Genomic DNA, 18,902 nt, shown 5'->3' with positions numbered 1-18,902 from the left:
TGGGGAGGGTGGAAGGAGCCGCTCCGGCTGCCCCGCCGTCCGGGCCGCGCGTTGAGACATGCAGCCATCTGGCGGCCCCGCGACTCGCCCCGAAGGTGGGACGCGGGGGGCAAAGCCTCGGGGGTCGTCGCCGGCGGGAGGCGGTGGGGGGGGGAGCTGCGGTCTCCGAGAACAAAGAATTAAGAGGCAGAGCACCCTCGGAGGGAGGCTCGCCCGAGCGCCGTCTCCGGACCCCGCAGTCCGGGTGGGGTAGCGGGCGGCCTTTTTAAAAATGGCATCCCGCCCCTCCGCGTGGTCCTCGCTGGTGTCACCCGCACCCGGGCGGCCCCGGCTCCCCGGCCGGCCGCCACCTCCGAGGAGGAGGCCAACGGATCCGTGGGCCAGTGGCATCCACGAACAGGGGTTCGGGTGTTGAAAGTGCGGCGAGCTGCCCCCGAGTCCCTGGCAGGGCGGTGAGCTGCTGCCGGCGGCCGCTCGCTCGCAGCCTCGGGGAAGGCGATGCCCGGCCGGAGCGCTGCGGGTCGGTGCCGAGCCAGGGAGGCTGGAGCAGGGGCTTCACCGCTCTTTGGATGCGCATTTGCGTGTCTCAAACCCGAAGCAGATGTGTGCCTTCCCCCGGGCGTGTGCGTGTACTCCGCGTGTAAGAAAGGCACACCACGGGAGGAGGCTGCGGGTAGTTTTGTGTTTTCCATGTTGAATGTAGTCAGATAACGGGGGATTGTGCAGGACGGCTCGCACCTCTCACCCCTGCCCTTCTAAGCGGGGTAAATGAATAGGTAAACAAATAAACACGTCCCTATGACGTGTTGTGAGATTCCCCCCCCCCCCAAAGCTGCCCTAACTTTTTTTTTTTTTGAGGTGCGAGGAAGCAATTTTTCTGGGTAGTTGGGATTTAGCAATGATTCAGAAACCTAAGCAATTACTTTTAAGATTATAGCTGATGTCAGGCCGTCTTTGCTGCCTGGACCCTTAATGGCATTTTAAAGTTTTAGTTCAAAGGCTATAATTTTTTCCCCTGCTATTTATGCTTGAATGTAAACCCTTACTTCTTGTAAAATTAACGCTGAAAGGATGTGTTTTCGAATCACTCTCCCCATTCCTCTCTATTTTTTTTTTAACTTGAGAAAAGGAAAAGTACATAGGACAAATGAAGACTGGTAGGCCCTTGTGGTCTACATTTCTAATCCCCAGCACTGCGGAGGCTGACGAAGGAGGTTTCCAAGTTCCAGGCCAGTTTGAGCTTCAAAGTGAGACCCTGCCTCAATAAAAATAAAAAATAAAGGATGTAGTATTGTAACTAGTACTAGTATTGTAACTAGTAATCATCTGTACCTTGTAGTGAGACTGAAGTGTAATGTTAGTCAAAATTACAAAAAAGAGAAAATAGATTGTGGGGTTTTGTTTTGGTAAGCATCATGTGTCTTCTTTCCAGCATAAGTTATTCAATTTAAAAGAGAAATTTTTATTCCTTTTTTTGGGTCTGACTTTCACTTTGAAAACCATTAGGAGAAATAACCTCAAAAATTAGGTTGATAGTGGGGGTGTTTGTGCCTTGGGTGTTAATGTTTCAAGTAATTTCAGTCTAGTAATTTGTTTCTGTGATAAACTTTTCATCATGTCTTATGGTGGACCTTTTTATGATGAAATAAATTCATGGTTATGTTGGGAAAGCAGTTTTCTCATTCTCCATGAAATTAACTTTTTTTGTAAGTTCTCCAAATAAATCTTCCACTTCAAACTTTGGGTGCCTGTTTTTTACATTCCATTGACTAAGGCTAGACAGTAAATTGTGTCCCCTTTAATAAATTTACTAGAGCTGGTGCTGGTAGCTCACTTTTATAATCCTAGCTACTCAGGAGGCTAAGATCTGAGTATTGCCGTTCAAAGCCAGCCAGGGCAGGAAAGTCTGTGATAGGCTTTATCTCCAATTAACCACCAAAAAGCCTTAAGTGGAACTATGGCTCAAGTGGTAAGAAGTGCTAGCCTTGAGTAAAAGAAGCTTAGGGACAGGACCCAGACTCTGAGTTCAAAGCCCATGATGATTGGCGATAATAAATTTACTGAAAAGAAAGGTTATTGGTTCTACATTTTATTAATAGATGTTTATTTTTTAGGTTGAGACACGTTTTTAGACAGTTGTTAAGTGCCACTGACAACACTGTTCTGACAGTATTTCATTACCGTAAGTATGTTTTACCATTTTTAATTTGATACAAAGAGTAATTGGCTGGAAACAAAATGATAGCTGATGCACTGGAGATGCTGATAACAGGAATGTCCTTCAGTTTAGACAAATCCCTCCACTCATTCCTCACTCTTAGTTACCTGCACACTTAACTGGTTTGTGGGAATCTAAAGACTGCTGAGGTCACAAGATAAAAAGCCTGTCCCAGGCTGGCTATAGAGCTGGTGGGGTCTTAAGTCAAACTTATGCACAAGGGAAAAGGAGAGGAGAGGAGGGAGCTGGTGAGCCTCAGCAGTCTAAAGGCTGGGTAGGATTTGGATTAGTGGAGGGCGTCATCCCAAAGCTTTGGCCTGGAGTTGAGTTAGTCACTTTGGGTTAGAGCTTCGAGTTAGAGGGATTTTGTTCATACTGACATTTCTCAATAAAGAGAAGTGATACCACATGGCCCAGCTGGATATTTAGTTCTGACTCTTCCACTCTAGCTGTGACCTCAGGCATGTCACAATTTCTGTGATTGCTTCACTCTTGAAAGATCTCCACAGGTGATCCCTACAAAGGTAATTCTAATTGTAGGGTACATTCTAGTCGACAGAGAAGAGTTAGAAACAAGTTGTTTCTTTCTTTTTTTTTTGGGTCCGGTCATTGGGCCTGAACTCTGGGTCTGGGCGCTGTCCCTCAGCTCTTCAGCTCAAGGCTGAAGAGCCACAGCGCCACTTCTGGCTTTTTTCTTTTTGCTTATGTGGTGCTGAGAAATGGAACCCAGGGCCTCATGCATGTAAGGCAAGTGCTCTACCACTGAGCCACCTTCCCAGCCCCAGAAGTTGTTTCTTAAAGCTGTGAGAATTAAGGATTGAATTTAATGCAAAAGTCCTTCAGGAACCAGTAGAATAGCTTCCAGAATTGGTAAGGTAGTGTTGCCGTGAGTGGCTTTGTCTTAACATAGTAAATTCAGCTGGGCTAGTGGTAATCCAGTAGAAAAGGAAGGGTCGTTTTCCAAGAGGTAGAGCCTGTGGTGGAGCCTGGAGAATGACCTAATCCCTCCCTTCTTGAAGAGTAGAGGGTGGGGGCTGCATCAGTGCAAACAAGGTTTCCCTCGCCTACTTCAGGGATACCCAGTGAATTTTACTTTCCAGTAGCTGAAGTGTGCAGTGATAGTGGCTTATGTGGCTGGCAACATAGTGGTGGTAGATGTGGTATTTATGAGTTTAGAGGTGATATTTAATGAGCTCATTAACAGTGTAATGGAAGAAAGCAAAAACAACAGTAGATTGAAACAAACAATTATAGGATAGGGAAGAGAATAGGCCAGGCAAGATGATTGCTTTGGAAGTCAGAGGAAAAGAGGACTTGAAGCACAGATGTGGGGCTAGCAGTAGCTGGCCACACTACAAAGATTGTTGGCACCTTGTAGTGTGGTCTCAGTGTCAGGATAGAATTGAAAGGTATCAGAGTTTAAATGGGAAGGAGAGGTGTGTGAAGATTGGGTCACAGTGGAAATGGTTAGCCACACAGGGTGTGTGGTAGAAAGGTTTTAAATATGTACATGCACTGCTACATGTGTAATGAGAAAACTAAGCTTGCTTAAGGGAGAGTACAGATACATTAGAGATAAGGAGTGTATGATAACTTTCTCTTTGTTTTTTTTGGCCAGTCCTGGGCTTGAACTCAGGGCCTAGGCACTGTCCCTGAAGTCTTTTTCCTCAAGGCTAGCATTCTACTACTTGAGCCACAGCACCACTTCCAGCTTTTTCTGTTTATGTGATACTGAGGAATTGAACCCAGGGCTTTATGCGTGCTAGGCAAGCACTCTGCCACATTTCCAGGTCAGGAATCTATGATTTCTTATCCTCAAAGACATAAAAGAAATGTGATCTAGAGAGATGTAAAAGCGTAAGTTGTGTGAGAGAGGGAAAAAAAAAAAAAACAACTGTGCTTGAAAAGAACCAAAACTGTTGGAAGGACTGAGCTAATGTGCTGAGTGAGTTGTCATCACTGTGTGTTACGTACATCACTAAGTGTTTCCTATACAATAACTTCTTACATTCTTTCTTCATTTCAAAAATGAGGAAGCTGATGAAACCCAACAAAGCTGCTACTTTTTCACAGACATAACCAGTATGTGGAGCCACGTTTCAGAGCCAGCATTTCTAACTGCAGTGCTGAGTGTGTTGGGCTTGTTTGAGACAAGACTCGTGGTGCTTTTAGATCTTAGAGGGGGCAAATTCAGCTAGAGAACTACAGGGAAAACTACCAGGAAGGTGTTCTGTGAAGTACTCACCAACAAGTGCAAGATTTCAGCACCACTTACTCTATAAAACCTCTATGCTCCAGTTTTCTTATTTTCTGCACCAGGTCATGAGAAATTTAGGAATTGTCCAATAAATGTAGACACATTAAAGAGAACAGCATTGTACATAAGCACAACAAATTACTAGCATAGTTTAAAATACTTGTGTTTAATACTTGCATTAGCCAGCTGGCCATTTATTCCCTATAACCTTTTAGAGAACAGTGCCATCAGTTCATCTGACCTGAAGTAGTCCTGCCATTTGAATTAATTTAATGAGATTTACCTGCATTTGTCCATGCTTACCAGTTCCCCTTCACCTGAACCTTTTTCTCTTACCTTCTCTTCTCCTTTGTTGCCTGGATGTAATCCAACACTTCAGCCTCTCTGTTCTGACACCAGACCTATAGGTGTCACAACTAAATCAATCAGTACCTTTGTAGGTTCATGGTCACCAATGTTAGTTGTGTCCTCTGTTGCCCAATACTTCTGTTACTTTCCTGTTGTCTGCAGTGACAGTTAATCTGTTTCTCCCCAAGAGAGAATACCAGTATTATCCTTGATCCTTCCTGGGGCTTTTAGCTAGCCAGGCACTAAGTCTTATTGATCTAACCTCTTAAAAAGCTTTCTACTGGGGCTGGGAAGGTGGCTCAGTGGTAGAGCACTTGCCTTGCATGCTCGAGGCCCTGGGTTTGATTCCTCAGCACCACATAAGCAAAAAGAAAAAAGCCAGAAGTGGCGCTGTGGCTCAAGTGGTAGAGCGCTAGCCTTGAGGAGGCCCTGGGTTTGATTCCTCAGCACCACATAAGCAAAAAGAAAAAAGCCAGAAGTGGCGCTGTGGCTCAAGTGGTAGAGCGCTAGCCTTGAGCTGAAGAGCTGAGGGACAGCGCCCAGGCCCAGAGTTCAGACCCACCACCGGACCCAAAAAAAAAAAAAAAAAAAGCTTTCTACTCTCACTGGTTCTCATGATTTCCAGAGCTATAGCACCAGAGCAGATGCTGCAACAATGATCACCTTGCCTGAATTCATGTCCTTAACAGTAGTGTTCTAAATCCTGCCAGTCTTCTGCCTCTGTTCCTGCTCCCCTCCAGGTCATTCTCTGCCCTAAATAGAATTCGGTATTGGTTGAAGTAATTAAAAAATCTAGCTGGGCATCAGTGACTCATTCCTGTAATCCTAGGTACTGAGGAGGCTGAAATCTGAGGATCATGGGCAAGAAAGTCCATGAGACTCTTACCTCCAGCTAACCATCAAAAAAGCTGGAAGTGGAGCCATGGTTCAAGTGGTAGACCACTAGCCTAAGATACAAAGGCTCAGGCACTGTGCCTAGGCTCTGATTTCAAGCCCCAGGACCAGCACACACAAATCTGGTTTGTATTCCTTACCTAAAGTTTCTCTTGATTTGCTCTTGTCTACAAGGCATCGCCTGATGTGGTCGCCATTTAGTTTGTGCTAGTCCTGGTACTATATTCCCCTGTCCCCTCTGTCTGGAACATTGTTTTCATCCTTTCCCCCCCTTACTTGTGTTCATTTTTCAGTCTCACTTAAAATGTTGTTTCCTACTGTAACATTGCATGGGTTCTCCAGTCCAGTTAATCTATTTGTAATTACTTAATAGCTATGTATAATATATACCTAGTGTTTACTTGGATTATTTCTTACCCTATAAAGAAGCCCTGTGAGATTAAGTCCTTTTTAATGTCTCATGACCAAAAAGCAGTAGGAAATTCAAACCAAGCAATTGGATTCCAGAGCCCTGTCCTGTGAGCACCAGTAGACAGCACTCTCTGCCCCCTCACCCTGTTTCCCAGGTTATGTAACATTTATTTTTCTTCTGCATGATGACAGCACAGGTCTTATCTACTTTATTGACATGGACCTGTTAAATACTAAATATCCACTTAGGAAAAGGTATTTTCTGTTTCACAAATTTTTGTACAAGATGTTAAACAGACCTAGAAAGAAAAACCTTTAAAATGGATCGAACAGGTTTTTCCCACCATTCCTTATGGCTAGCATAGTATATGAGTCAAAGGTTAGGCTGGTTTGTGGAATAAATTTTTTAGTGCCATGAGACTTCAAGAAGTCAACAGTCATTTTTGAATTGTAGAATAGGGAAAAGATTCCAGCAGGATATGGGGGGGGGTGGGAATGTTGGTCTTAAAATCTGTGTGAGAGTTGATTGTAGAAAGATAGAGGAAAGGAACAGAAGGTGTGAAGTGACAGAAGAGCTAAAACTTGGAGAACAGAGAGACCTAAGACTTAAGCAAGAGATAGGCAACTTCAGAGGAGAATGATAGGGAGAGTGGGGTACACAGAACGTCAAGCACTGTCTTAGCAGCCTTTTACTTGTCATTTAATTCTGACAATTCTGAAATACCTTCAGGTTTACAAGGAGCTACTGATATTAATCAAACAGTAATCTTGCTGGTAATGTATGATTTTGTCTTAGCATCTTTGTATCACATTTTATGTTAATTCAGGAGTTAATCTCCTGAATCCACCTGATTATTTGAACAGTGCCTTGTTCATCAGCTAATTTTTAAAAGAAGGATATCCTGTAGACACTCATTTATCAAAGAATTTCTGTATTGGCTTTTCTCCCCCCAGGAAAAAGATTTGTTTCTAGTTGTAGGTTCTGAAACACTTCTGTCCCATCTCCTGAACCTGAACTCTCCTTCGGTCACTGTAAAGATGAGTGCTTAGCCATCTTCACGGACTATTCCTTGGTGGCGAGTACGTCCACCACTGTGTGCATGTAAGGCTGCAGTCTCAGGGCCTTTTTAACCTTTCAGGATCAAAAAGTACACTTTATGTCTGGGCAATGATTTGCATTCAGCTGTATTAGTTTAAGATTACAGCTTTCTTTGGAGATGGTGAGGGTAGGGATGCTTGTTTGCAGAGAGTTAATAGAGAATCAGAGTCAACTTACTGATTTGTTAACCTCTGCCAGGCCACTACAAAGTCACTGAACACATAAGTTCCCTGTGCTTTTATAAATTGTTAAAGGCATGTAATTTCTATTTTTTTTTGGTTGGTCGTGGGGCTTGAACTCTGGGCTTGGGCGCTGTCCTTGCGCTCTTTAGCTAAAGGCGAGGGCTCTGCCGCTTGAGCTACAGCGCCATTTCTGGTTTTCTAGTGGTTTATTGGAGATAAGAGTCTTAGGAACTTCCCTGCCCAGGCTGGCTTTGAACTGTGATCTTCAGATCTCAGCCTCCTGAGTAGCTAGGATTACAGGCTTGAGCCACCAGTGCCTGGCTTAATTTCTATTTTTCTACCCCCTCAAAACAGCTAGCTAAGAGACAGGAATGTATCTATATCTTCAATTAGCTATCAAAATCAACAGATGCTTGAGAGAAGTGTCAGGTTATTGAAAACTTGGAAACTAGCCCAGTACTTTGAGAATTAGATAAAAATCCAGCCAAGATGGAGAAGACTTGTGTTATACAAGGACTGAAATATTGCTATTAATAATAAAAACCCTGTGATATGTTCTAGGCTTTAATAAACATTCAGAGTCAGACATCTCTTGTTTGGCCCGAAAGCAGGTATAATTTGTACTTCATCTCTGCTATATTTTTTATTCAGGAAATGCATGTTTTAACTTCTTCTCACAAGGAACTAGTTGCATATTGTTTCGAGTAGTAGTATTTGCAAAGCAGATGCCTTCCAGGATCTGTCTGCTGCTAATGTAATGGAATAGAGCCAGTTCAAAGCTTATGGTTCACTTTTTCCAGATTTTCCTTCATGGAATTCTTTTAGCACTTAAATTAATCAAGTAAACTTCTTTTAACATCTTTATAAAAAGGAGTAGAGGCATGGTTCAGTGGTAGAGCACCTCCTAGCAAGTGTAAGACCCTGAATTCAAACCCCAGGACCACCACAGACAAGCAAACAGTCATAGTAACTCTCATTCTTGTCTATGGTTATATTTTTTTCTTTATATATGGGTTCCCAGATGCTTCTTTTCCTTTTGTCTTTAAAGAACTGAACATTTATGGGGGAAAAGAAAAAATTATTTTTTGCCCGTTTTGGGGCTTGTACTCTGGGCCTGGGCACTGTCCTTGAGCTCCATTTGCTCAAGGCTAGCATTCTACCACTTGAGCCAAAGTGCCACTTCCGGCCTTTTCCGTGATTAACTGGAGGTAAGAGTCTCACAGACTTTCCTGCCCAGGCTGGCTTCAAACCATGATTCTCAGATCTCAACCCTCCTGAGTAGGTAGGATTATAGGTGTGAGCTTCCAGCGGCTGGTGAAAATTAACTTTTGACCATTGAATAATCAGAGACTTATTTAAAATGGAAAGCCCAGTGTGCCTGCCTTCACCCCAGCCCTCAGGGAAGATCATGAACTCAAGGCCAGCCTGCACTACCTAGCTAGACCTTGTCTTAAAAATTAACTACGAACCCTATTTTGGCTCTGCTTAGCATTCCCAGGATAAATGAGGTTATAAAGTCAGGGTAGCCTGTACTATACATTTGAGGATTAGGCAGTTGGAAAGAAAGTAGTACATTCTTTAGTTATCGTTTCATTTTTAGCTTTATGCTTGTCACTTAAGATTGACTCGTTGGCAAATTATTGAAAAGTTTGAAGTGGAGAAATAGAAATGATTCCTTTAAAGCTATGAAAAAATGCAAGGACCCATCCTGTAAGTTTTATGAACACTGAATCTGTTGGCTTTAGTACAGCTTTTCCTGAGCACTGAAAAGCTTTCTTCCTTTCTAGATGGATGGCGACAGTTCTACAACAGATGCTTCTCAACTTGGGATTTCTGCCGACTATATTGGAGGAAGTCACTATGTTATTCAGCCTCATGACGGTAAGAAAGCTGTGACTGGAACCAAGTGTGTGCATAGGAGCAAATTAGAAAGTGGACATTTATTCATACAATTCTCTAGGTCACTTTATACAGGAAATTTAGCAATTTCATGTCACAGTTCACTGAAATCTACAAACTAATTTTTATTAGAAATAGTATGAGTCCTAGAAGAGGTTTCTACTATAAAGTTTACTTAAAAAAATATGTACTGACTTATCACTGACTTCCTATTTTAAATATTACACATGAGAAATTCTTAGTTAATTCAGTAAATAGTTCCTCAAAGGGTGAGTTAAGTTGCTATTATATTTCTAGTTCTTTCTCTTTTTTTTTTTGCCAGTCCTAGGGCTTAAGCTCAGGGCCTGGGTACTGGACCTGAGCCTCTTTGTGCTCAAGGCTAGTGCTCTACTACTTGAACCACAGCGCCACTTCCAGCTTTTTTGAGTAGTTTATTGGAGGTAAGAGTCTCATGGGGATTTTCCTGCCTGGGCTGGCTTTGAACTGTGATCCTTAGATCTCAGCCTCCTGCCTGGCTTATATTTCTTGTTTTTAGAACAAACTTTTTTTCCCCCATTGAGTATTAATGTTAGACTATACCAGGTACTAGAATGGCAGTTTGCATTTGCAACATTTTGATTAAAAAATTAAGACAGAGTTCTATAAGGAATTGTGACTAGATTACTATACATCTTAAAGTAGATACTCATTTAGTTTAGATGATACCATTTTAAACAGCAAATGCCTTAATATGTGTAAAAAGTGAACTTGTAAGTCCTGTACTTAGTCATAATAGTCACTATTGGTACCTGTGAAAGCTTCAGTTATATTTAAATCTAATTTAAATTTTGGATTTTGTAAGAAAATTTGAATTACTCATTGCTATTAGCTTTGTTTAGAAAACTATGTTAATAATCTAACTGGGTCAGTAATAATCAAGTCTAGTTTTACCTTTTTTATAGGATTTTATATGAACTTAGTAACTTTATATAAACTTGGCCTTAGAGATGTATACAACCTCTTAATCTAGCAGTATTCAAAGAGCTATAGGTTATAGTCTGAGCTTTACAACTAAGGCAATGAATACTGTAGGGAAGGTGCTGTACCAAACCATAGAACACACAAAACTGACCCCTAGCAACATAGATCAAAAATCTAATAAGGGAAATGAGAAGTGAAAAGAAGAAATAAGATGTTTCAGAGAAAAGGCACAGAGAAGCAGTGTAGTATTGTATTAAAGGCAAGGTCACTTTTAAAGGTGCTAAGGTAAGGGGCTGTTACCTCAGGTCTGCAGCTGGAGGGGGGGCAGGGTTTCAGTGGGCATGGCTGAAGATGAAGGGACTGCACGCAGTGCATTGGGAATTAATGAACAGCCCTGAGAGAGCTGTGCAAAGACTTGCCATCTCAACCCCTCAAAAGCAGTAGAAAATGAGCTGCAGATCATTTCAGAGAGTCCTTTCTATGTTGAAGTAAGAATTATGAGTCTTTAAGCCTAATTTCTTTATTTCTTTAGATACTGAGGACAGCATGAATGATCATGAAGATACCAATGGTTCAAAAGAAAGTTTCAGAGAACAAGATATCTATCTTCCCATTGCAAATGTGGCTAGGATAATGAAAAATGCCATACCTCAAACAGGAAAGGTAATGTAGAGCGAATTTCACTAGGTTTGTTGCATGTATAAAACTACATGAATCCACATTTGAACCAGTAGTTAGCTACTGATTTCCAATTGTTCAGCCTTTCTTATTTCTAACCTACTTAGTTATGAAAGAATGTTCCGTTTTCTGATCTGCTTTGTCCTCGTAAGCCCCCCATCTCTTTTCATTGGAAGTAGATAAAATAGAATTAAGAATATTCTTTAAGGTAGGTACAGTTGTCAAACTTCCCAGGTTTGGGTATTTGAAGTTGCAATTCACTGTATAGGCAAAATTAAGTTAGATTGGACAGATAATTACAGTAAAATTTTTAAAAAAAGAATCCTAGTATTTGTAAACAATTACAGGCGTCAACATACATTTCAACTGGCATTTTTTATGAGTTTCGTCTTTTTAAAATTCATCACTTTGAGTTTAAAATTCTCTTTTGTATTATATTGAGTTTCCTTTCCTATCATTTTTATAAATGCTGTTTTGAAAGTCATATGGTTTGCAAATAAATACACTATGAAAAGACATCAGTAAGCCTGTACATTCCAGTTGGAGAAAGGTTTTGCTTATTTGTAGAGAAAAAGGTACATGTTTTGAATATGGTTTAAAGTGTTTAGGCCTGTACTATTTAGTACCAAAGCCACTAGCCACATGTGACTACAACTGAAATTTGATTTGTTTGAATGGATATGTACTGGGGCCTGAATTCCGGGTTCTCCTGCAGCACAAAGTACCTAGGCATGTTGACTGTAGAAAGAAAGCTGAATGATGGGCAGAGTGACTTCCAATTAACTCTGTGTTCTGTCCCTTAGCTTTTTTGCTGAAGGCTGGCACTCTACCACTTGATTACCACTAACTTTTTAGCTTTTTTTGGAGATACGGTAGCAAAGATTACAGATGTGAGCCACCAGTGCCCAACAAAAACCTTAACTTCATTTACCATTTTTTTTGGTGTTTTGTTTTGTTTTTCTTTTAGTGTGGCTAAAATTATATATTTGGCTGGCATTCCTTAGTTTGACTATCACGCTCACTTGGCCCAGTGTAAAAAGTAGGCATGGAGGAGAACACCAGTAGTTTGAGTGTAAGTGGCTCTGCAGCTTGGCACAGTAGGTTTCACTCTCGGACCCTCCAGTGAAAAATGTTTTTATAATGAGGTGGTAGGTGTACAATTCTTGAGGCAAACTTTTCAACAAATTTAAGTGGTTAAGAAAAAAAAAATCCATCCTTCCCAAGTCTTACTTAAGTGCAGTTATATCTGTTTCCTATCAATGGTTGAAACTCCTCTGTTGTCATTGACTACTTACCCTGATTCTGATTCTGGGAGTTGGAATTGTGTCAGCCCCCATTGTGTTAATGTTATTAGCATATATTTAAGGGATTAAAAGTTCACTGTTACAAGCTGGAAGATGTGCTCTTTGGGATAGCCTTTTACTTTGGCAGATGTCAAGAAGGTGATGGTTTTGTTTTCCTCAGATTGCAAAAGATGCCAAAGAATGTGTTCAAGAATGTGTAAGTGAATTCATCAGCTTTATAACATCGGAAGCAAGTGAAAGATGCCATCAAGAGAAGCGGAAGACAATCAATGGGGAAGATATTCTTTTTGCCATGTCCACTTTAGGCTTCGACAGTTATGTGGAGCCTCTGAAATTGTACCTTCAGAAATTCAGGGAGGTAAGGAAAATGTCTTCTGAGCTTTTTTCTTTTTGGTCTATCCTGGAGCTTGAACTCTGGGCCTGGGTGTTGTCTCTGAGTTCTTTTTGCTCAAGGCTAGCGTTCTACCACTTCCAGCTTTTTCTGTGATTAATTAGAGATAAGCGTCTTGTGGACTTTCCTGCCCAGGCTGGCTTCAAACTGTGATCCTCAGATATCATCTGAGTAGCTAGGATTATAGGGGTGAGCCACCCGCACCCAGCTTGGGCTTTGGACTTTTTTTTTTTTTTTTTTTTTGGTGGGAGAAGGGAGGCCAGATGGCAATACTTGGAATTAAGTCTACCACTTGTGCTTCTGATCAAGCCTGAGCACTGGTCTTCCTAAAAGTGCTTGCCTGTGTTTCCAGGGATGACAGGCACACATCACTGCTCAGGTGTGTGCTTCCCTTGAAGCTGGGATAATAGGTGTGTGGCACCATGCCTAGTTTATTGGTTGCTGTAGAATGTCATGAACTTGGTTATACTTTTATGAGCTGGCTTTGAACTGTGATCCTCTGAATCTCAACCTCTCAAGTAGCTAGGATTATATATGTGAGCCACCAGTACTTGTCTAAACCTTTTTATTTTGTAATAAATGATGTAAAATTTCCCTGTAGTAGTACTTAATTTCCTAAATTATAGTACTTAAATAGCAAACCATAGGGCTGAGGATATACCTTGGTGTTTGCCTACAATGTGTAAGACCCTACATTCATCCTTGGCACTCCAAAAACTAAACAAACCTTCTCTTAAATTCTTACTTAATTTTAGGCTGAATTGGGTTGAATTCAAGGTCTTGAGCTAGCTTTGTGGGTGGTTTACCACTGAGCCAGGCTTCCATCCCATTTTGCACTGGACATTTTGAGATAGTGTCTCCCTTCCTGCTCCAGCACTATTAGCCATCTGCCTACTTTAGGCTTCCCATGCTAGCTAGGACAAGCCAATGCACCCAGCTCTTTGTTAAGAAGGGTATTAGGAATTTTCTGTCCAGGCCAGATCCACAGATGTGAGCCACAAACACCTGGCTTCTTTTATTTATTACTGTCTATAGCATAGTTAAAGTGATTAAAGGGATTGTGGATTCAGGCTAGTTGGAGACTACCTGTGAATTCCATGACATTGGTCAGAATATTTAAGTACTTGAGGCCTTGTTTTCCTCCTCTGTAAAGTGAGGCTAATCTCACCTTCACCCTAGACTTACTTTGTGGACTAACTGAATAATAGTCAATATTCAGAATTACCTTTTGCTATTATTACTATTTTTTGTTGTTGTTGTTGGTCATGGAGCCTGAACTCTGGGCCTGGGCGCTGTCCCTCAGCTCTTCAGCTTAAGGCTAGTGCTCTACCACTTAAGCCACAGCGCCACTTCCATCTTTTTCTGCTTATGTGGTGCTAAAGAATCGAACCCAGGGCCTCATGCATGCAAGGCAAGCACTCTACCACTGAGATACCTTCCCAGCCTGAACCCAAGACTTTTTAAAAAATAAAATGAGAAAATTATAACCATTGCCCTTATTTATTGTTGATTCAATTCTTCTATATTTCCTATTGGGTTATCTTTGCCTATGGGTATAATTTTGTGAAATGAATTGAGGTCACGTCTTATTTCTATACTTCAACTTGGTTGTTAGATTCATATTCCTTTGAATACATTCTGAATATCTTTAATGGTAGAGTTGTTTTCACAGAACTATTAAAGCTAGGAGAGAATGTGTAAATGTACCACAATACCTTTCTTTTTTTCCTTTTTTTACCAGTCCTGGGACTTGTACTCAGGTCCTGGGCACTGTCCCTGAGCTTCTTTACTTCAGGCTAGTGCTCTACGACTTGTGCCACAGCACCATTTCTGGCTTTTTCTGTTTATGTGGTACTGAGGAATCAAACCCAGGGCTTCATGCATGCTAGGCAAGCACTCTTACCACTAAGCCATATTCCCAGCCCCTCACAATACCTTTCTAAACCTTCAGTATCGTAAAAACTTTGAATAGATGGCACTTTAGTGGTCCAAACTGTAATTTAGGAATTTTAAAGTTAAACTTGCTGCTTTCCAGTTGGCTGAGGAATAAGAATGTCTGTGTCTGTATGTGTCAGTGAGCTATATAACTTGGATCCTTTGTAGATCTGCAAGTTGATTTACACGTTACAGACTTCAACTCTGTAAATAGAGTTCTGTTATCCCTTTGATGTGATGTGGAATTAAAATAATCTTTTTTTTTTTTTTTTTGGCCAGTCCTGGGGCTTGAACGCGGCCTGGGCACCGTCCCTGATCTTCTTTGCTCAAGGCTAGTACTCTACCACTTGAGCCACAGAGCCATTTCTGGCTTTTTCTGTTTATGTGGTTCTGAGGAATCGAACCCAGGGCTTCGTGCATGCTAGGCAAGCGCTCTACCACACTAAGCTATATTCCCAGCCCACAATAATCTATTTTTTTAAATCCATAAATGCTTCAGATTTTCTTGGTCATTACTAAAAACATTGTCTTGTAATGATAAAAAGTTAGTACGGCCTCTTCATTTGTAATTCACATTTATAATGAAGCTCCTAGTTTTAGGCAGTATTCTCATCTGGCAAAGTTAAATTTGGATGCTTGTATGTTCGCTTTCCTTTCTCAGGCTATGAAAGGAGAGAAGGGCATTGGAGGAGCAGTTACAGCCACAGATGGACTAAGTGAGGAGCTCACCGAGGAGGCATTTAGTAAGTATTAAATAGTGTTGTCAACAAGTGATGCCATGCTGCATGTCTGCAGTGTCCTTTAGGACTGTCTGCACTGAACATTTTGACATAGCATCGTTCTGAATGATTCTTCGTAGTCAAACTCTAACATTTGAAGTCACTGCATAATGTAGAAAAATCTTAACTCAAGACAGCCTTTCGCCGGGCGCCAGTGGCTCACGCCTGTAATCCTAGCTACTCAGGAGGCTGAGATCTGAGGATCATGGTTCAAAGCCAGCCCAGGGAAGGAAAGTCCATGAGACTCTTATCTCCAATAAACCACTAGAAAACTGGAAGTGGTGCTATGGCTCAAGAGGTGGGCGCTCACCTTGAGCTTAAGAGCCCAGGGACAGTGCCCAGGCCCAGAGTTAAAGCCCCACAACCGACCAAAAAAAAAAAATTAAAAAGACAGCCTTTCACTGGTGTTCTGACTAACTTCCAGCCTAGTTTTATGTCTCTGCTGGCCAAGCCTTGTCTAATCATAAATAAACAGATTTCTAAACATGAGCAGTTGCTAAAAATCACTTTAGAAATGTGAAGATACAGACTATTGAAAAGCACAGTAGAAAAAAATACCTTCTAGGGATTTGGGTATCTGTGTGTGTTCACTGGTCATAGGGTTTGAACTCAAGGTCTGGGTGCTATTCCTGAGCTTGGAAATTGTTTTTGAATAGAAATTTTTGAGAGTTTATCATTTAACCTAAATTGTAGTATTGGTGGTAGTAGAATTGTAATGAAACATTGGTGGCCTTAAACCTTAAGGTTCAGACCACGAAAGTATATGCACTCATTTTCCTCTTTTGTCTTAGCTAACCAGTTGCCAGCTGGCTTAATAACTGCAGATGGTCAGCAACAGAATGTCATGGTTTACACAACGTCTTATCAACAGGTACAGCGCCAACCTTGTATTTTCAAGTTTTAAAAATTCTACTCAGTGATGTTTTTTCCTCACAAATTAATTTTAACATCGTATTGTTATTATTAAGGACCTGATAAAAGTAAAAGGGTATTACTATCTCCATCTTCTTTATAAATTGTATAGAATTCCCTTAATGGTCACAGCATATGTGCAGACCATTTATATTTACATGTGTTTAATATTTGTACAGGAGATTTCTAGGAAGTTACATAAGGAATTATTAAAGTAGCTCCTGTGGCCAGAGGGAGAGTGGAGATCTAGGATAACAAGTAGACTTAGTATTTTTATTCCACAAGTATTTGTAATACATGTGTTGTTTTATACTTCTTTTTAATTCCATGTACTTTTTAATTTTCTGATCTTAGATCTCTGGAGTTCAACAAATTCAGTTTTCCTGATCTGAAGATATGGTGGAGTAGGTACATAGTGGAGCGAGTGTACAGTTCTGGAACAGAGGCAGTAGAGGGCGATGACTGTGAAAAGATGTCTCTTTGTACATTAAGTAGCTGTAATGTAGCTTCCTGATGCTTGAGTAATTGAGGTGTTAATTCTGACTTGAGAATCTTTTTCATGAATAATTTTAAAGAAAAATTTGGATTTTAAAGGTATTAAAATATTTTTGTTTTGTACGAGAGTTTGTTGCTCTGTATGACGCCTGTATGCATTGTATATTGCAATTTATTACTGTCAGAGATTTGTAGACAGTTTCTTATTTTCATATTGAATCATGTTATTTTGTAATTCAAGTAAGCAGCTGGGTTAATTCATGATGTTTGCCCTTTTAATAAAAATAGAAGGGTAGAGCTCATTTTGAATGCAAGTTGCCTTTCTTATAAATTTGAGTTTGTCTTGGCCATATAATATCGTGCATGGTAGCCTAGCTAGATTTTTAGTATATGCTGTATTTATTGAGATTACTTTTTTTTGTTAAAATATTCATAGCTTAAGCAGCAGCAACATTTTTTTTAAAAATGTAATTGAGGAAGTGTAAATTCAGAAGCAGATCAGTTGCCCTTTAAACTTGATGCCCACTCGCAGTGTTTGCACCGTTCATTGTGCCTGGAACTTGTGTTAACACTAGAATCATTTCTGAGTTTTGTTACTATGAGTATTAGAACTCTTCAGTTTCTCCCCTTTTTGTTTTCCAAAGCATCTTCAAGTATTATCGTGTCCTCTTCCTGAGGATTTTTTTTAGTCAGATAGTAAATGTCCTTACTCATTTTATTTTTTAATTAAAATGTCAGGTTTCCTATAATACCCTGGGAACTAAGAACAGTGAACATCATCACTGTGTGTAGATTTTGGCATGAGTGAGTGAGTGACCCAGAGACCAGAGTGAGTGCAATGAATGGTGGGAAAAGAAGCCTCCACCTCTTTAAGTGTGCTGTTTTCATCTCTGCAATAAACAAAAATCTTAGATAATGCAACTTTGTATAATTTAGTAGTATGTACTTGGACTGTTCCTTTTTTAAAAGTGAGGATTTGTATTTTCTCATTTATTCTTTTTGATAATTAACCTGAGGGTTTGTCTTTGTTTTTGAGTGTCAGAAATGGCTATTTTTCTTGAAAGGAAGTGGATGTCAGATATACATTCAAATGTATAAGGTAGAAGCAATTTCCAGAAACATCCACTTTGGCCAGAAGGAGCCTTGAGGCATCTGTGGGCTGTCCCAAGGCTGTTCTCCCTCACTTGCCATCCACTTTTCAAAAGTGATCTTACTAGAGAAGAATACACATAGGATAAAAAAGGAGAGGGTAGTTCAGAGCAAAATCTAATCATCATTTTATGTTGAAATAACCAATGTTAATATTTTGATAAATATCATTTGTCCTTTTACTTTGCTAAATATGTATATTTTTATAAAAATGAGCTCATATTGTGCACACTGTTTTGTAACCTGCTTTTTTCACTTAACAATATATTGTGAACATCTTTCCCAGGTCATGCATAGTCTTCTGCATTATTTTTACTGGTTTTATTTTTATTGTGTTATATGACTGAATCATAATTTATTTAATCATTTACTGGACATATCTTTTCACAGTTACAAACAGCCATTTACCGATTTCTTGTGTATATTCACGACTTTTCTTGAAATAAATTTTTAGAGATAAAATTTCTGGGTTACCAGATATGCAGAATGTTAGGGCTTTGATACTTAACATATATACTATTTTGAAATCTCGTTTACTTGATCCAGGTAGCTGATGAAAAGCACCTGGTCTTAGGTTTCAGACTTACATTCTATTATAAAAACCGCTTTTAAGATTGAGTTTTTATGAGAATTAAAAGGAACAGTTTTAAATGTTGAATTAGTATATTCCAAAACAAAAATTTAAACTTAACAAGTTGCTAGTAATAGTAATTAAAATTCTAGATGAGGTAACACTGGGTCAGCTTTGGCTTGCATGGTCTTTATCCTCATATGGGGAACAAACTTGGCCTTTGTCTGGGGTATACTGTCATTCATGGAGATGAGAGAGTGTGTTGGCTTAGTGCTTGGCCTGTGATGCATTTGTTATGACTACTCCCCCAGAACTCCTAAAATGCTTTTTATAATTCTGTAGATAAGAGCTTTTTGAAAATCTAGGAGAGAAGTAGGTTCTAGCCTTAAGTCTTGGGAGAAGGGACAACTCAAGTAGCTT

General features: G+C 40.3%; 1 protein-coding gene across 1 annotated transcript; it reads left to right on the top strand.

The window, feature by feature from the left end:
- The first annotated feature begins 814 nt into the window (after window positions 1-814).
- On the top strand, window positions 815-17,182 carry Nfyb (nuclear transcription factor Y, beta). The gene is made up of 8 exons (XM_013022377.1): window positions 815-1,247; window positions 2,115-2,182; window positions 9,197-9,290; window positions 10,801-10,931; window positions 12,411-12,608; window positions 15,238-15,319; window positions 16,147-16,226; window positions 16,622-17,182. Exons 3-8 carry the CDS (start codon window positions 9,197-9,199, stop codon window positions 16,652-16,654), a joined length of 618 nt encoding a protein of 205 aa, XP_012877831.1. The 5' UTR covers window positions 815-1,247; window positions 2,115-2,182; the 3' UTR covers window positions 16,655-17,182.
- Window positions 17,183-18,902: the final 1,720 nt, after the last annotated feature.

This window comes from Dipodomys ordii, unplaced genomic scaffold (genome assembly GCF_000151885.1).
Source record: "Dipodomys ordii isolate 6190 unplaced genomic scaffold, Dord_2.0 Scaffold3, whole genome shotgun sequence".
Lineage (NCBI taxonomy): Eukaryota > Metazoa > Chordata > Mammalia > Rodentia > Heteromyidae > Dipodomys > Dipodomys ordii.
The sequence above is the reverse complement of the archived record's forward strand: the minus strand, read 5'-3'. Positions and strand labels throughout refer to the sequence as shown.

Bases quoted from the DNA above. Each gene is read 5' to 3' on its own strand.
- Nfyb (XM_013022377.1), top strand. From the start codon at position 9,197: ATGGATGGCGACAGTTCTACAACAGATGCTTCTCAACTTGGGATTTCT. The intron at 10,932-12,410 runs GTAATGTAGAGC...TGTTTTCCTCAG, and splicing joins CCATACCTCAAACAGGAAAG to ATTGCAAAAGATGCCAAAGA. The intron at 16,227-16,621 runs GTACAGCGCCAA...TTCTGATCTTAG, and splicing joins ACACAACGTCTTATCAACAG to ATCTCTGGAGTTCAACAAAT.